Here is a 16239-nt window from a genome sequence, read left to right on the forward strand (position 1 = left end):
ACTTTCTGTATCCTCGCATGTGTGTTCTCCACTGCTCCCTTTGGTTTTACGAAGAACACTGTGTCCTGAGGACAGCGGCCCGTCTTGCTCTGCGGTAGCCTCAGTGCGGCGCCCAGCGCTGTCACGGCAGCCGCTTGGTGAATGGATTGATGGGTTGGCTGAACAAATGGGTGTTTCCCCCTGGTTTTGAATCCCATCTTCTAAGGGCAGTTTCTTGTCCATGCTGAGTTCTCCCCAGGGAGCAAGTCTGCTGCATGTCACCATGCTCTGTGGCTTTGCTGCCAGGGGCTGGTCCACCTCCCCTGTCCTAGGCATGGACAGGGGTGACCCAGAAGGGAGGACAGGCAGGACTACTGAGAATGGAAACCCAGGCCGGGTGCCATGGCTCACACCTGTAATCCCAGCGCTTTGGGAGGCCGAGATGGGTGGATCGCCTAATGTCAGGGGATCGAGACTAGCCGGGCCAAGATGGTAAAAGCCTGTCTCCACTAAAACTACAAAAAATTAGCCGGGCGTGGTAGTGCACATCTGTAATCCCAGTTACTCGGGAGGCTGAGGCAGGAGAATCCTTTGAATCTGGGAAGTGGAGGTCGCAGCGAGCCATGATTATGCCACTGTACTCCAGCCTGGGCAACAGAGTGAGACTCCATCTCAAAAAAAAAAAAAAAGATTACTTTCCCACTCACCGCATTAAAATCTCTTCCCCAAAGGCAAGCTGCTTACGCTTAGGGACAGTGAGGCGCGACATGTCTGTTCTCTACAGAACCAGCCCTGACCTGCGCCTTGAGAGCGGGCGTGCGCCGGGTCGGGGGTGCACAGTGTGTAGGAGGTCAGGCCATGCCGTTTTGGGATGGCCACCAGCTCAGCTCCACGGCGGCACCCAAGCTAGTGATGAACGGGGTATTGTTTCTGCTAGGTTTCCGAGGCAAACAGGGCGGGCTCCACTTCTGTCCCATTCACTGCTGTGGCCTTTGCTCCTAGCAAGGTGTCTGGCATCTGGAAGTGTCAGGTGACGGTGTGGAGGGGCTCAAAGGCCGGGGTCCACAGCTTAGTGGGGACAGCGTCCTGCGGCCTTGGCTGAGATCCCACCTACAGCACGGCACACTGGACTTTCCCACGTCACAGCTGGTGAGCTGGGACAGAGAACAGCCACTTGGCTTTGATTCTGATTCTCTTGGTGGGGCAGGGAAATTCTAAAAGCGGCAAAAGCTACTCTAGCAGACCACCATTCGCTAAGGGCAGACCCTGCTCACGAGCAGCTAGCAAGCTGTCAGGAAATCCAGCCGCCCCATCCCAGGCTGGAGCCCTTGACAGGGATCCTGAAACCGGCGGTACTGGGAATATCCAGCACATCCACAATGAAAGAACCACCAACAGGAATGGGAAATTCCTTGTAATATGGACGTTGTAAAGTCAAGTGTTTTAACGGGATTACCTTAGAAACAAGAGGACTGCTTTTGACAGACACAAGATCCCGCTGCCTTGACAATTCTGTTATCAGCAAGACAGTAGTTTTGATACAAAATAGTAAGAAACTGTAGAACTGCAGGACCCATAATCCTTACAAGGAAGATTTAGGGTGCTATGTGTCAATCACTCATGAGCACCAAATAGGTATTATCTCAATTCGTCCTGGCAACCATCACCGTCCCTACTTAGCAGTCTCAGAGAGGAGACTCAACTCACGCAGGGGCCAAGAGCTGGACCACGGCCAACCAGGTCTCCCCACCCCAGCAACGCCTCTCCCCGCCACGCCACCCCGCCTGACCCTAGTGTCCAGGTCTGCCGCAGTGGCCTCCAAGGAAATAGGACAAAACAGCCTTGCTGCCAACTGTGGGGGCAGCAGAACAACACAGTGGTTGAGTACGGGCTGTGGTGCCGGATGGCGGGGGTTCACATCCCAGTTCTCCCACACCTCCCTGCTTCGCTCCGGTTCCTGGGCCTCTGAGCTGGTCTCCTCCGCTGTGGAGTAACAGTGAGACTGCTCATCTGCACAGATTCCTTCTGTGCTGGACACGGTTCCAACTTTCCAGCTACTCCCGTAGGAGCTCGTTTAGTGGAGACAACAGGATCTTGCTCAGAGTGATAGTGAGGAAGAAATGGAAATACCTGTGCAGGACCCAAGCCCGGCCTGGTGCGGGAGAGGCATCAATAAACGCAGCTTGAGTTCAGAAGCAGCTGGTCTGTGGCTCACTCAGCCTGGCTTCCTGCTGGGTCTTCACAGTGCTGGGCTACCTTCCTGGAGAGAACCGAACTCCAGGCTGCGCCAATGCCTGCGGTCCACCAGGGCAGAGCAGCGGCCCATCAGGATGCTTTGGAGGTGGATGCGTCTGAGTTCCATGACATCGGGGACATGGCCCCGCTCCTGTTCTGGAGGTCTCGGGCCTGCTGAACCTCTTGTACCAGGTCGGCCACCAGGTTCATGTGGCAGGCCCTGAGAGCCGCCACCAGGCAGGCCACCGTTGCGTTCTCCTTCTCTGTGTTCTTCCAGATTCTCAGTGACTCCCGCACGCGCTCTGTCAGGTTGCGGGGGTATCTGTCCTCAATGCTGTCGATCTTGGTGTCTGAGACTTTGAGCTGACGAGCCAGCCTTCTCCAGTCTTTCCCCACGTTATCACATACGACGTTAAATGCTGCACACAGGTCTGAGAAGCAAAGAACAGAACGGTTTACTGGGGGTTTGGAGACAAGCAACCCCACAATCCTCCCCAGCGCTTTTCAGCACTGACGCCGAGTGCTCAGGGGACAGAGGCACCTACACAAGCTCCTCCGTAGAGGCTAGAGTCGCCTGGCAGCAGAGGGGCTGTCACCAAATGCCCAAGAGTGGCCTGATGCCACCTCAGGCAAACCCCCTGCTCTCCAATGCTATCCTAGGAGGTGTGGCCCACTGAAGACTCAAGTGCCAAAGGAAGTTGCAGTAGAGCTACCTACTGAGGGCAGGAGACACTGAGGGAGGGGCTGGGGAGTTGTCGGAGGGAAGAAAATAGGGTTGATCCCACATCCTGCCCTACAGCAGGTTGAATGACGTCACCTCAAGGGATGTTCGTGTGAAATTGCTAAAACCATGAAGGTTAACTTCTTTGGAAAAAGGGTCTTTGCAAAGGTAAGCTGAGGGTCTTGAGAGGAGGAGATCATCCTGGATGACCTGGATGCACCAGTGACAGGCATCCTTGTAGAAGACACACAGGGAAGGCTGTGTGAGCCTGGAGTGAGGTGGCCACAAGTCAAAGAATGCCCGGAGCCACCACAAAGTGGAAGAGACATGGAAGGACCCTCCCCAACAGCATTCAGAGGGTGTGCGGGTCTGTGGCACCCTGCTTGCTCAGCTTTCCGACCTCCAGACTGAGGGGGTAGATTTCTATTGCTTTAGGCCACCAGATTTGTGATCATTTGTTACGGCAATCACAGGAAACTAGTAGGCACTCCAATTGTTATTTTGAAAGCTGCCCCGACTGACCACCAATCTTCAGTCCCTGGCTACCATACTCCTCATCTGCTGACATCACCACTGAGATCAGGGAGCTGGTCACAAGACCATAAAAGGCCATTTCTGAAACATGAAGAGAGGAAAGGAGAGGCAGGACAGGGTGCTGCTTGGACCGCTCCTGGCAATTCTGAGACATCATTGGCAGGTGTACCAGCTCCTGCAGCTCTGACAGCCGTGTGGGCTGGGCACTGTGTTACGACTGTACAGATGAGGAAACTGAGGCACAGGGAAGCTGATGGACATTCCTGAGATCGTGTAGCTAGATGATGGCAGAGCCATGTTCTGAAACCCTGACAGTGCAGTGCCAAAGTCCACCCTTAACTGCTATGCTGAACTTCTGGGAAGGAGGAAGGCAGATCATCTACTACCAACCTGACTATACCCACTGTTCACGTTCTGGTGTACTTCTTCCAGCACACAGTTAACTACATAACGACATAAACCAAGCACACACACATCTCAAATGTCAGCTATGTTTCGTGGACCACCTTTAAAATGCAATTTATCAGTGTTTTTCCAGACATTAAATATCCATGAATCCCGTCCTGTTTTGCTTGTTCAGCACTTTCGTTTTTTTAAAATCTGGACTTGACTGTTTTCAGGCAGAGAGCTGTTCTGTCCATCCTGCCATGAACAGGCACCAGTTCTTATAGAGTGAAACCCATGGTGTCACATTTATGCCCTGATTCGTGACTGAACGGTTGACTACAGGCCACAGTTTGAAAGCCTCTGAGAGGGGTCCCCAGTGCACTCCCAAGCCTCTCCCGCTTCTGAGAACAAGGAGGTAGGGCTGAGAAACCGCTGTACTCAGGATTTCTCATTTGTATCCCGGAAGCTGCCCCAAGCCACAGGCGAGGGTGGAGAGGGAGTGACCGAGACCAGGACAGGAAGCCACTCCACAATGAACTTGATCAGTGTGGCAGTGCAGGGGCTACCACCACCCATCCGGAGGCCGGACTGCTTGGTTCAAGCCTAGCTCTGTTAGTTATGGGCTGCGCATTTCCGCAAGCCACTTGACCTGTGAGCCACAGTCCTGTCCTCTGTAAAATGCGGACAGTGACAGGTAACAGTATCTCAGCCACGGGGCTACAGCGAAAATTGTATTTGGCAGTTAGAGGGGTAAGCGGCACACTGTAAGCCCCTGGGTAAGAGTTACTGAATGACAGTGTTACTCTCAGACAGCTGAGAAGGGCATTCCCTGGATATATTCCCAGACAGAAGGGAAATGATGCGAGCAGGCTTACCCACCCTCTGCCCCTCCCCCGCACCTTCTCTGACTCCTCCTCACCTTTTCTTCAGGGAGTTTTCTAATTTACCTGGGCAGAACGGGGTGGAAGAAAAAGAACTGCGCGTGTCCAGGCCCTGCAACCTTAAGTAAGTGAACTTTTCTGCGTTTTTGGCTCTCCTATCTGCAAAGCCAGGGCTGTACGGACAAAACCCACGCAAATCAAACCCGGCAAAGGGGAGGCGCCTGGAGGCCAACGGGAGGAGCCTCGCAGCACCTACATTCGGACGACCAGGCCCTGGCTCCCTCGGCCCGACCCCGACCCGGAGCCCACCTTCTTCCCCAGGCGCGGCCCCGGCCGCCACCCCCGCCTCGAAGTCGTCGAGGCGCCGCAGCAGGTCGTGGCGCCGCAGGGAGGCGAGCAGCTCGCGCAGGAGGTCGGTGTGCCCGGGCTCCAGGTCGTTCTGCTCCAGCAGCACGGAGAAGAGGTCCAGGCCGCTCTGCACGCGCTCCAGCTTGCGCTTGCCCACGCGCCCGAGGCATAGGAACTTGAGCTCGGTCAGCTCGCTGCTCGACAGGCTGGACGACACCGAGTGCAGCAGCACCAGGAACGGGTCCATGGCGGGGCCTGCAGGGGGCCAGGGCTGTGGCCTGCCCGTCCGCGCGCCCGCTGTCTTCCGCTCTCTGACCCTGGCCAGGTGTCGCCGCTTGCTCAGCAGCCCAACGTGGAACCTCGGCCCTGCGCTCCGGTGCCAGATCCCCTGCCGGAAGTCGACCCGGGCGCCTTTTCGACTGTTATCGCGCGAAAACTCGGGGAACCGCGCAAGCGCCCCGAGCGAAGCCGTAGCCGTTTCCGCCTTGGCTGGCGGCGCAGCGGCCGGGCGTGGCCTCTGCGCCTGCGCCCGGCGGATCGTCTCTTTTCCTGGTGGGAGGTGGGGTCTTGGGTATCCAGAGAGTCCGCCGGCGGCTCAGCTGCTTGCGGTGAGGGCGGTCGCGGCCCTGCAGAGTCCGCCTGTTTGCAAAGCGCGGTGCGGCCCTCCTGTGTGCAGGGCAGGGTCGGGCCGGGGAGGGTGCAGCCCGAACATCACGTGACCTCACACCTGTTAGTGACAAACGTTACTTACGCATTAACGTTTAGGGACAAACGTGGAAAATGCGTTCTTTGGTGCCCCTGGGGACCTCTTGTGTGTGCAGAAAACACTACTCAGAAGTTTATTTGTGTTTAAAAATGTGATTTAAATAATACATGATTTCCAAAGTAACAGTCTTTTATTTTATTTTTTATTTATTTATTTTTTGAGACGGAGTCTTGCTCTGTCACCCAGGCTGGAGTGCAGTGGCCGGATATCAGCTCACTGCAAGCTCCGCCTCCCAGGTTCACGCCATTCTCCTGCCTCAGCCTCCCGAGTAGCTGGGACTACAGGCGCCCGCCACCTCGCCCGGCTAATTTTTTGTATTTTTAGTAGAGACGGGGTTTCACCGTGTTAGCCAGGATGGTCTCGATCTCCTGACCTCGTGATCCGCCCGTCTCGGCCTCCCAAAGTGCTGGGATTACAGGCTTGAGCCACCGCGCCCGGCCAAGTAACAGTCTTTTATTAAATCAACGTTATTGAGCGCCTACTGTGTCAGGTAGCGAAGTTCGAGGGTCCCTGCATGCCCCGAGTTTACATCATAAGTACAAAAGCGACACGCTCCAGAAGATAAGTTCGTGGCGGGCATGGTGGCTTAGCCTGCAATGCCTGCACTTTGGGAGGCTGAGGCAGGATTGATTGAGCCCAGGAGTTCGAGACCAGCCTGGGTAACATAGCGGGACCCCATCTCTATTAAAAAATAAAAATAAGGAAATCATACAGTATGCCAGAAATTCAGAAGAGCCAGGGGAAAGGGAGTCTGTTCAACGGGGTGGGCATATGGAGGGTGGGGGGCCGGGTGGTCTGATGGGGTCTCTGTAAAGGTGCAGGTGAAGGCTCGGAGGAGCCAGATACCTAGGTGTGGGGGGAAGAATTGGGCACAGGGAGAACAGAAGAGCAGAGCACAGGGGAGGGCTGGGGTTCCAGGACCAGCAAGGCCGTGGGTCTGGAGGTGAGGAGGGGGTGCAGATAGGAGAGCCCTCACCAGCCAACAAGGACTCAGCTTTACTACAGGGTGGGGCAGGCGGTGATGTCAGTTGAGTTTGTTTTTTTAATTGAGATATAATTCACATACCATACAATTCACCCTTTTAAAGTTACACTTCAGTGGTTTTTAATGTGGTCACAAGGTTGTGCAACCCTTACTGCTGTCTAACTTTAGGACATTTTCATCACACCAAGAAGAAACCCGTTAGCGTTTACTCCTCCCCTCCCCCACCAACCATGAATCTCCTTTTTTTTTTTCTTTTTTTTTCAGACAGAGTCTCGATCTATGGCTCAGGCTGGAGTGCAGTGGCACCATCTGTGCCCACTGCAACCTCTACCTTCCGGGTTCAAACAATTCTCCTGCTTCAGCCTCCTGAGTAGCTGGGATTACAGATGCCTGCCACCATGCCTGGCTAATTTTTGTCTTTTAGTAGAGACAGGGTTTCACCATGTTGGCCAGGCTGGTCTTGAACTCCTGACCTCAGTAAGCCTCAGCCTCCCAAAGTGCTGGGATTACAGGCGTGAGCCACTGTACCCTGCCGAATCGACTTTTCAAATCTATGGATTTGCCAATTCTGGACATTCCATGTATACAGAACCATACAGTATGTGGCATTTTGTGTCTGGCTGTTTTCAGCATCATTTTCTTTTTCTTTTTTTTTTTTTTTTTTTTTGAGACAGAGTCTGGCTCTGTCGCCCAGGCTGGAGTGCGGTGGCCGGATCTCAGCTCACTGCAAGCTCCGCCTTCCAGGTTTACGCCATTCTCCTGCCTCTGCCTCCCAAGTAGTTGGGACTACAGGCGCCCGCCACCTCGCCCGGCTAGTTTTTTTTCTTTTGTATTCTTTTAGTAGAGACGGGGTTTCACCATATTAGCCAGGATGGTCTCGATCTCCTGACCTTGTGATCCGCCCGTCTCGGCCTCCCAAAGTGCTGGGATTACAGGCTTGAGCCACTGCACCCGGCCTTATCTTAACCATTTTTAAGTGAACAAGTCAGTGGCGTTAAGTCCATTCACATGGTCGAAACCACCACTAGCGCCCGTCTCCGGGGCCCTCTTCATCTTGCAAAGCGGAGACTGTACTCGTCAAGTAATGCCCTATTCCCCTTCCCTAGTCCCTGGACCCCCGTTCTACTTTCTGTCTCTATGAATTCGATGACTCTAGGGGCCTCATGTAAGTGGAATCCTGCAGTATTCTGTCTGTTTGTGACTGGCTTGTTATTATTATTTTATCTTTAAACATTTTTTTTTTGAGATGGAGTCTCCCTCTGTTGCCCAGGCTGGAGTGCAGTGGCATGATCTCGGCTCATTGCAACCCCTGGTCTCCCAGGTTTAAGCCATTCTTCTGCCTCGGCTTCCCCAGTAGCTGAGATTAAAAGCACTCACCACCACGCCTGGCTAACTTTTGTATTTTTAGTAGAGACAGACTTTCACCATATTGGCCAGGCTGGTCTCGAACTCCTGACCTCAAGAGATCCACCCGCCTCGGTCTCCCAAAGTGCTGGGATTACAGGCGTGAGCCACCACACCCGGCCCATTTTGGTCTTTGTCATTAACATCCAAGGCTATTCTAAATATGTGGGCATCCTTGGCTCTCCTTGGGGGTAGTATTTTTTCCAAAAAAAGAGACTGTTTCCCGAGGGGGAGGGCTATGTGGTAGACAGAATACCCCCAGATGTCCACAGAATACCCCAGATGTCCATATCCCCACTGGCCCTCACCCTGATCCCCAGATCTGCAGCTGTGTTCGTCTGCATGGCAAAAGAGACTTTAAGATGCCATGAAGAGACTGGGTGCAGTGGTTCACACCTATAATCTCAGTAATTTGGGGGGCCGAGGTAGGCGGATCACCTGAGGTCAGCAGTTCAAGATCAGCCTGGTCAATGTGATGAAACCCTGTCTCTACTAAAATACAAAAATGAGTTGGACGTGGTGGCCCACGCCTGTAATCCCAGCTACTTGGGAGGCTGAGGCAGCAGAATCCCTTGAACCTGAGAGATGGAGGTTGCAGTGAGCCGAGACTGCTCCATTGCACTCCAGCCTGGGTGACAAGAGTGAAACTCCGTCTCAAAAAAAAAAAAAAAAAAAAGCCATGAAGATTAAGAACTTTGAGATGGGGAGATTGTCTTGGTTGATCCCCATAGACCCAGTCTAATCATGAATCCTCATAAAAGAAGAACCAGAGAAGAGGCAGCGTGAAGACGTGGCCAGGAAGGGGTCACAGACAGGAAGACAAGGGTCTCTGGATGCTGCAAAGGGCACGCACGGCTTCTCCCCCGGAGCTTCCAGAGGGAGCCAGCCCTGTAGGCACGTGGATTTTAGCCCAGTGAGGCCTGTGCCAGAAACCTGACCTACAGTAAGAGGATACATTCGTGTTGTTTTGGGCCGCAGAGTTGGTGGTAATTTGCCACCACAGCAAATATTTTAGGTTGGTGCAAACTAACTGTGGTTTTGCACCAACCTAATGGAAAACTAAGGCCGGGCACGGTGGCTCACACCTGTAATCCCAGCACTTTGGGAGGCCGAGGCGGGCTGATCACAAGGTCAGAAGTTCCAGATCAGCCTGGCCAATATGGTGAAACCCTGTCTCTACTAAAAATACAAAAACTAGCCGGGCGTGGTGGCGGACGCTTGTAATCACAGCTACTCAGGAGGCTGAGGCAGGAGAATCACTTGAACCAGGCAGGCGGAGGTTGCAGTGAGCCGAGGTCACACCACTGCACTCCAGCCTGGGCGACAGAGCGAGACTCCATCTCAAAAAAACACAACACAATACAACAAACAACACAACACAACACAACACAACGCCAGGTACGGGGCCTTTCCCTTCCCTGAGTGCAGCTCCTGCAGGCAGCCAGCAGAGGGCAGCAGCCACCAACAAGCAAAAGCAAGAGAAAGAAAGAATTTCTGCTGCAGAGGTTGGAACTGGGTCCGGTAGTGGCTACAGCCACTGGGAGAAAGGAGTTTGAGGGGCTATTGAGGACGTGCGTTGACATTCAGTGTCTGAGTCCTGGCTACAGAAGTGGGCTTTTGTTTTTGGAGACAAATTCTTTCTCTGTCGCCCAGGTTAGGGGTACAGTGACATAATCACAGCTCACTGCAGCCTCGATCTCTCAGGCTCAAACCATCCTCCCACCTCAGCCTCCCAAGTAGCTGGGGCTGCAGGTGCATGCCACCACACCTGACTAATTTTGGGCTTTTTTTTTAAATTTGTTTTTTGTAGAGATGGGGTCTTGCCACGTTGCCCAGGTTAGTCTCAAACTCTTGAACTCAAGGGATCCTCTCATCTCAACCTCACAAAGTGCTGGGATTACAGGTGTGCGCCACTGTGCCCAGCCCCAAAAGTGTGTAATTTTTTGTGGAAGTTGATTGACTGTGCACTCTCTGCAATTTTCTCTTTGTTTTACTTTAATGAAAATTGTGTGGGGGAGACGGGGAGAAGGGAAGGGAAATGGATGATAGTAAATACATGACTTGGCAGGGCTGAGGAAATCAGAGTGTCTGCTGAGCCTTTGCCCCATGGCTGCATTCTGGGCAGGCTCTGGCAGGGGCAGCAGACACCATCCCATCTGAGGAAGCCGGATGGAAATGCCTGGGCTGGTCCTATATCTCCAGGTGTAAGCTGTCCCTTTGCCATTTGCTCTTCTGCCAAGGCTGTTTGAGCGAGTGGGGGGTGAGCTGCTTGCTGTGAGCATGTCTTCAGAGGTCAGAAGGCATCAGGTTTACCTTCTACTACCCCCTTACCTCCTCTACCAACACCCCTGCTAACTTGATCCTGAGGCCCATTCAGCTCGAAGGCAAAAAGACTCAGTTGTCAGTCTATTTTCCATCCATCCACCCATCCACCCATCTATTCATCCATCCACCTATCCATCCATCCATCTACTCACCCATCTACCCATCCATTCATCCATCCACCCATCCATCCACACATCTATCCAACCATCCACCTATATATCCATCCGCACATCCATCCATCCATCCATCCATCCATCCATCCATCCTTTCACCCATTCATCCATCCACACATCCATCTGCCTATCCACCTTCCATTCATCCATTCATCCAGCATCCATCCATCTGTCCATCCATCCACACATCCATCCATCCTTCTATCCATTATCTATCCATCCACCATCCATCTACCATCTATCCATCCATCCACCATCCATCCACACATCCATCCATCCATCCACCCAATCAATGCGTCCATTCACCCACACATCCACTCACTCATCCACCATCCATCCATCCATTCATCCAGTCCATCCATCCATTCACACATCCATCCACTCAATCCATCCATTCATTCACACATCCATCCACCCAGTCCATCCATCCACACATCCATCCACCCATCCACCATCCATCCATCCATCCATCCATCCATCCATCCAATCATGCATCCATTCACCCACACATCCACTCACTCATCCACCATCCATCCATCCATCCATTCATGTCCACCCAATCCATCCATCTATTTACACATCCATCCCACCCAATCCATCCACACATCCGTCCACCCATCCACCATCCATTCATCCATCCATCCATCCATCCACCATCCATCCATTCACATATCCATCTATCCATCCATGCATTTATCCATCCGCCCATCCACCATCCACCATCCATCCATCCATCCACCCACACATCCATCCATCAATTTATCCATCCATCCATCCATCCATCCTTCCATCACCCATCCATCAAGCCACCATCCAAACGTTCATCTATCTATCCCCCATCCATCTATCCGTCTATTCCTCACTTGCTTCTTCATTAATTCAGCACTTCCTGGTGCCTCCTCTGTGCCTGACACTGTGCCAGTACTTCCTTCTGGCCAGTTTTCTGGCAAGTGTTAACATTTATCTTCTTTGCTGTGGCTCTTTCAAAACACGGGCAGGTAAATGTTGCCTGACATGTGAGGACACATATCACCTGGGGTGGGGGGCACACAAATGACTCATGGGGGACTGAAGATGAGTGTGTGTGTGGGACTTGGTGATGTGAGTGCTTTGGGCAGGGCTCTGAGTCCAGCTTTGGGGTGGAGACAGCCCTGCTTCAAGCACACACTTTGGCCAAGCTCTGAATCCCACTGCTGGTTCCAGATCCACAGACAGGGACCTTGGTCTGAGGCTTGTCTAGAAGGGCCCCAGCCTCAGCTGCCCCCATAGCCAGTGGGCAGGCATGTTTGGGAGGGTGGGGAGACTCGGGAAGGGCGGGCCCCGCCGGGCTGCAGTCGAATGTGAACATGAGACCTGGCGAACGTGGGACTGTGCAGTAGAAGGTATGATTTCTCAGGAGAACTTGCAGACATGGACTTTAAATGCCTGCTCTTTATATATTAAATTAACTTCAAAAGTTAACATGCGCTGAGCCTACCAAACAGAGGTTGTCTTGTGCTGGATGCTATTCATGGTCAGCCTCCACCCTCAGAGGGGAGCAGCAGAACCCGCATGGCTGGCCACCAGTGTGTCATTGCCAGGCCTGGTGGTGCAGCTGGTGCCCTCAGACCTCAGGGCCCACTGGGCTCGCCCCCAACCCTGCCCCTAGCCACACTACTCCAGGGACCAGTAGTAGAAGACTTTTCATGCCAGGCTCCTGGGTCCAAGGATTGTGTGCTGCCAGCTTGCGGATGGCTGCGGTGGAGCCCTGGGCCTCTCTGAGCCTCCTGTGCCCATCTGTACAGTAGCGGCACTGGCTGCAGTTTCCACCCTACAGCGGCCATGACCTCAAACATAAGTCAGATCCCATCACAGCCCTCATAGGCACCGCCCAGTCCTGCCCATGGCACCTATCACCAAGTTCAAAGTCTCCACTCAGCCAGAGCCCTGCATGAGTCAGCTCTAGCCACCTCTCCTGCGTCTCCTGTCACCTCCCCACCCCTCTGCTCCTGGAGCCCGTCCAGCAGCTGCTGCCTCGGCCTCTGCACCTGCTGGCCCCTCCGGTGTGTGTTTCTGGCTCCACATTGCTCAGGTCTCAAGGGGCCTGCCTCCCGGCAGTCACCCTCAGTCAGGCACACTCCCTGCTGGATTTTCATGAGCAGCCCCTTTTCTGAAGTTGTCTGGTTCCATGCTTGATTTTCGGGTTCAGCACTGGACTTCCTTTGTGAGGATGTCATGTGGGTGGGAGAGAAGGCGCTATGTCCTTGTTCTTCACCTTTCTCGTCCTAATGCCTGACACACACTGGGAGTTCTTTTTTTTTTTTTTGTATATATGTATATTTTTAGTAGAGACTGAGTTTCACTCTGTTGGCCAGGCTGATCTTGAACTCCTGGCCTCAAGTGATCCACCCACCTTGGCCTCCCAAAGTGCTAGAATGACAGGTGTGAGCCACTGCAACAGGTCTAATTTTTATCTGTTTTTTTGAGACAGGGTTTTGCTCTCTTGCCCAGGCTGGAGTGAATGATGCAATCATAGCTCACTGCAGCCTTGCCCTCCTGGGCTCAAGTGATTCTCCTACCTCAGTCTCTCGAGTAGCTGGGGCCACAGGTGCTCGCCACCATGCCCAGCTAATTTTTTTTTTTTTTATTTCTTGTAGAGACAGAGTCTTGCTATGTTGCCCAGGCTGGTCTTGAACTCCTGGGGTCAAGCAGTCCTCCTGCCTGGGTGTCTCAAAGTGCTGGGATTACAGGCATGAGCCATTGCACTTGGCCTACAGTAGGAGTTCAATAAATGTTTCTTGAATGTTCCATACATGTTTATGAGGTCTGGCCTTCAGACTTGGCATTAAAGCACCCTGAGATCTTGGTCAAGAGCCTGTTTCCCCATCTATCAGGTGTGGCTGAAGGTCCCCACCTGTGCCCTCCCAGGCTCTGGGAGGACCCATGGAGACAAGAGGGCACAGGGAAGGGGTTCCCGCGATGCCGATCCTGGGTGCCGTTCTCCCTGGGCCCTCCCTACAGGATCGAGAAAGTGGGTGCCATTCTCGCTGGGCCCTCCCTACAGGGTCGTGAATGTGGGGCCCAAGCTTTAGGAGGATGCCCCTGACCAAGGTGGCAAGGCGCTGTGCTGAGGAGAGCCAGCACAAGGGGGCGCCTGAGGCCTGCTGCAGGTCGGAAGAGGCTCTGCCTTGCCCTGGCGGTGAAGAGACGATGGGCCGCGCCAAGGGCCGCCCAGTCCCAAGCGCTGTACTGCTTTGCTGACACTTTGGTGTTAAAAAAATACGTTCTTTTATGAAGTGATAGTGATTATTTATATATAGTGATAGTGATTATAGGTGGTGGTTCTAAAAAACTGTCCCCACTTGCCCAGATGAAAACATTGGCAACCCAAGGTCAGTCCCAAAAGGTTTTGGAGAAATTTGGGGTCCACGAAATCCTAAATACTAGTCTGTTGGGTTGTGGGATCAGAGGTCGAGATATGGGGTTCTTGGAAGAGCCTGCTGAGAAAATGTGACCACAGTCCCTCATCCCAGTACACACACAGACACACACAGGAATATGTGGCACATGTGTGCATACACACAAACAAGCACACGAAAACACACACCAGCACATATGCACACACACAGCACATATGCACACACACACACCAGCACATATGCACACACACAGCACATATGCACATACACACCAGCACATATGCACATACACACACCAGCACATATGCACACACACACACCAGCACATATGCACACACACCAGCACATATGCACACACACACACCAGCACATATGCACACACACACCAGCACATGTGCACACACCAGCACGTATGCACATACACACCGGCACATATGCACACACACACCAGCACGTATGCACACACACACCAGCACGTATGCACACACACCAGCACATATGCACACACACCAGCACACATGCACATACACACACAAGCACATATGCACACACACACACCAGCACCCATGCACATACACACACCAGCACACATGCACACACACCAGCACACATGCACACACACACCAGCACACATGCACACACACACACAAGCACATATGCACATACACACCAGCACATATGCACATACACACACCAGCACATATGCACATACACACCAGCACATATGCACACACACACACCAGCACATATGCACATACACACACCAGCACATATGCACACACACCAGCACATATGCACACACACACACCAGCACACATGCACACACACACACAAGCACATATGCACATACACACCAGCACATATGCACATACACACCAGCACATATGCACACACACACACCAGCACATATGCACATACACACACCAGCACATATGCACACACACACACCAGCACACATGCACACACACACACCAGCACATATGCACACACACCAGCACATATGCACATACACACCAGCACATATGCACACACACACACCAGCACATATGCACACACACACCAGCACATATGCACACACACACACCAGCACATATGCACACACACACACCAGCACATATGCACACACAACCAGCACATATGCACATACACACCAGCACATATGCACATACACACACCAGCACATATGCACACACACACACCAGCACATATGCACATACACACACCAGCACATATGCACACACACACACCAGCACACATGCACACACACACACCAGCACATATGCACACACACCAGCACATGTGCACACACACACACCAGCACATATGCACACACACCAGCACATATGCACACACACCAGCACCCATGCACATACACACACCAGCACATATGCACACACACCAGCACATGTGCACACACACACACCAGCACATATGCACACACACCAGCACCCATGCACATACACACACCAGCACATATGCACACACACACACCAGCACATATACATATACAAACACAGGCAAAGGTAAACACGCATGTGAACCATGGGGTGATGCACACTGACATGGTTTGGCTCTGTGTCCCCACCCACATCTCATGCCAAATTGTAATCCCCCCATGTCGCGGGCGGGACCTGGTGGGAGGTGGCTGAATCATGGGGCACACTTCCCCCATGCTGTTCTTGTGATAGTGGGTGAGTTCTCACGACTTCTGATGGTTGGAAAGTGTGGCACGTGCCCCCTTTACTTGCTCTCTCCTGCTCCAGCATTGTGAAGATGTGCTTGCATTCCCTTCACTCTCTGCTATGATCGTTAAGTTTCCTGAGACCTCTCAGTCATGCCTCCTGTCAAGCATGCAAAAGTGCGAGTCCATTAAACCTCTTTTCTTCGTAAATTATCCAGTCTCAAGTAGTTCTCTTTATTTATATTTTTTTGAGATGGAGTCTCACTTTGTCACCCAGGTTGGAGTGCTATGGCACATCTCGGTTCACTGCAGCCTTTGCCTCCCAGGTTCAAGTGATTGTCCTGCCTCAGCCTCTCCAGTAGCTGAGATGACAGGTGTGCACCACCATGACCAGCTAATTTTTGTCTAACTTTTTTTTCAGT

General features: G+C 52.7%; 1 protein-coding gene across 1 annotated transcript; it reads right to left on the reverse strand.

Moving 5' to 3' along the window:
- Positions 1-1379: 1379 nt before the first annotated feature.
- On the reverse strand, positions 1380-5968 carry FADD (Fas associated via death domain). Its single transcript, XM_033204419.1, has 2 exons — positions 5047-5968; positions 1380-2645 (listed from the first exon to the last, which is right to left on the reverse strand). Exons 1-2 carry the CDS (start codon positions 5330-5332, stop codon positions 2305-2307), a joined length of 627 nt encoding a protein of 208 aa, XP_033060310.1. The 5' UTR covers positions 5333-5968; the 3' UTR covers positions 1380-2304.
- Positions 5969-16239: the final 10271 nt, after the last annotated feature.

Source organism: Trachypithecus francoisi, unplaced genomic scaffold, assembly GCF_009764315.1.
Source record: "Trachypithecus francoisi isolate TF-2019V2 unplaced genomic scaffold, Tfra_2.0 Lachesis_group8, whole genome shotgun sequence".
In the NCBI taxonomy this organism is placed as follows: domain Eukaryota; kingdom Metazoa; phylum Chordata; class Mammalia; order Primates; family Cercopithecidae; genus Trachypithecus; species Trachypithecus francoisi.

Bases quoted from the DNA above. Each gene is read 5' to 3' on its own strand.
- FADD (XM_033204419.1), bottom strand. From the start codon at position 5,332: ATGGACCCGTTCCTGGTGCTGCTGCACTCGGTGTCGTCCAGCCTGTCG. The intron at 2,646-5,046 runs GTGGGCTCCGGG...TTTGCTTCTCAG, and splicing joins GGCCGCGCCTGGGGAAGAAG to ACCTGTGTGCAGCATTTAAC.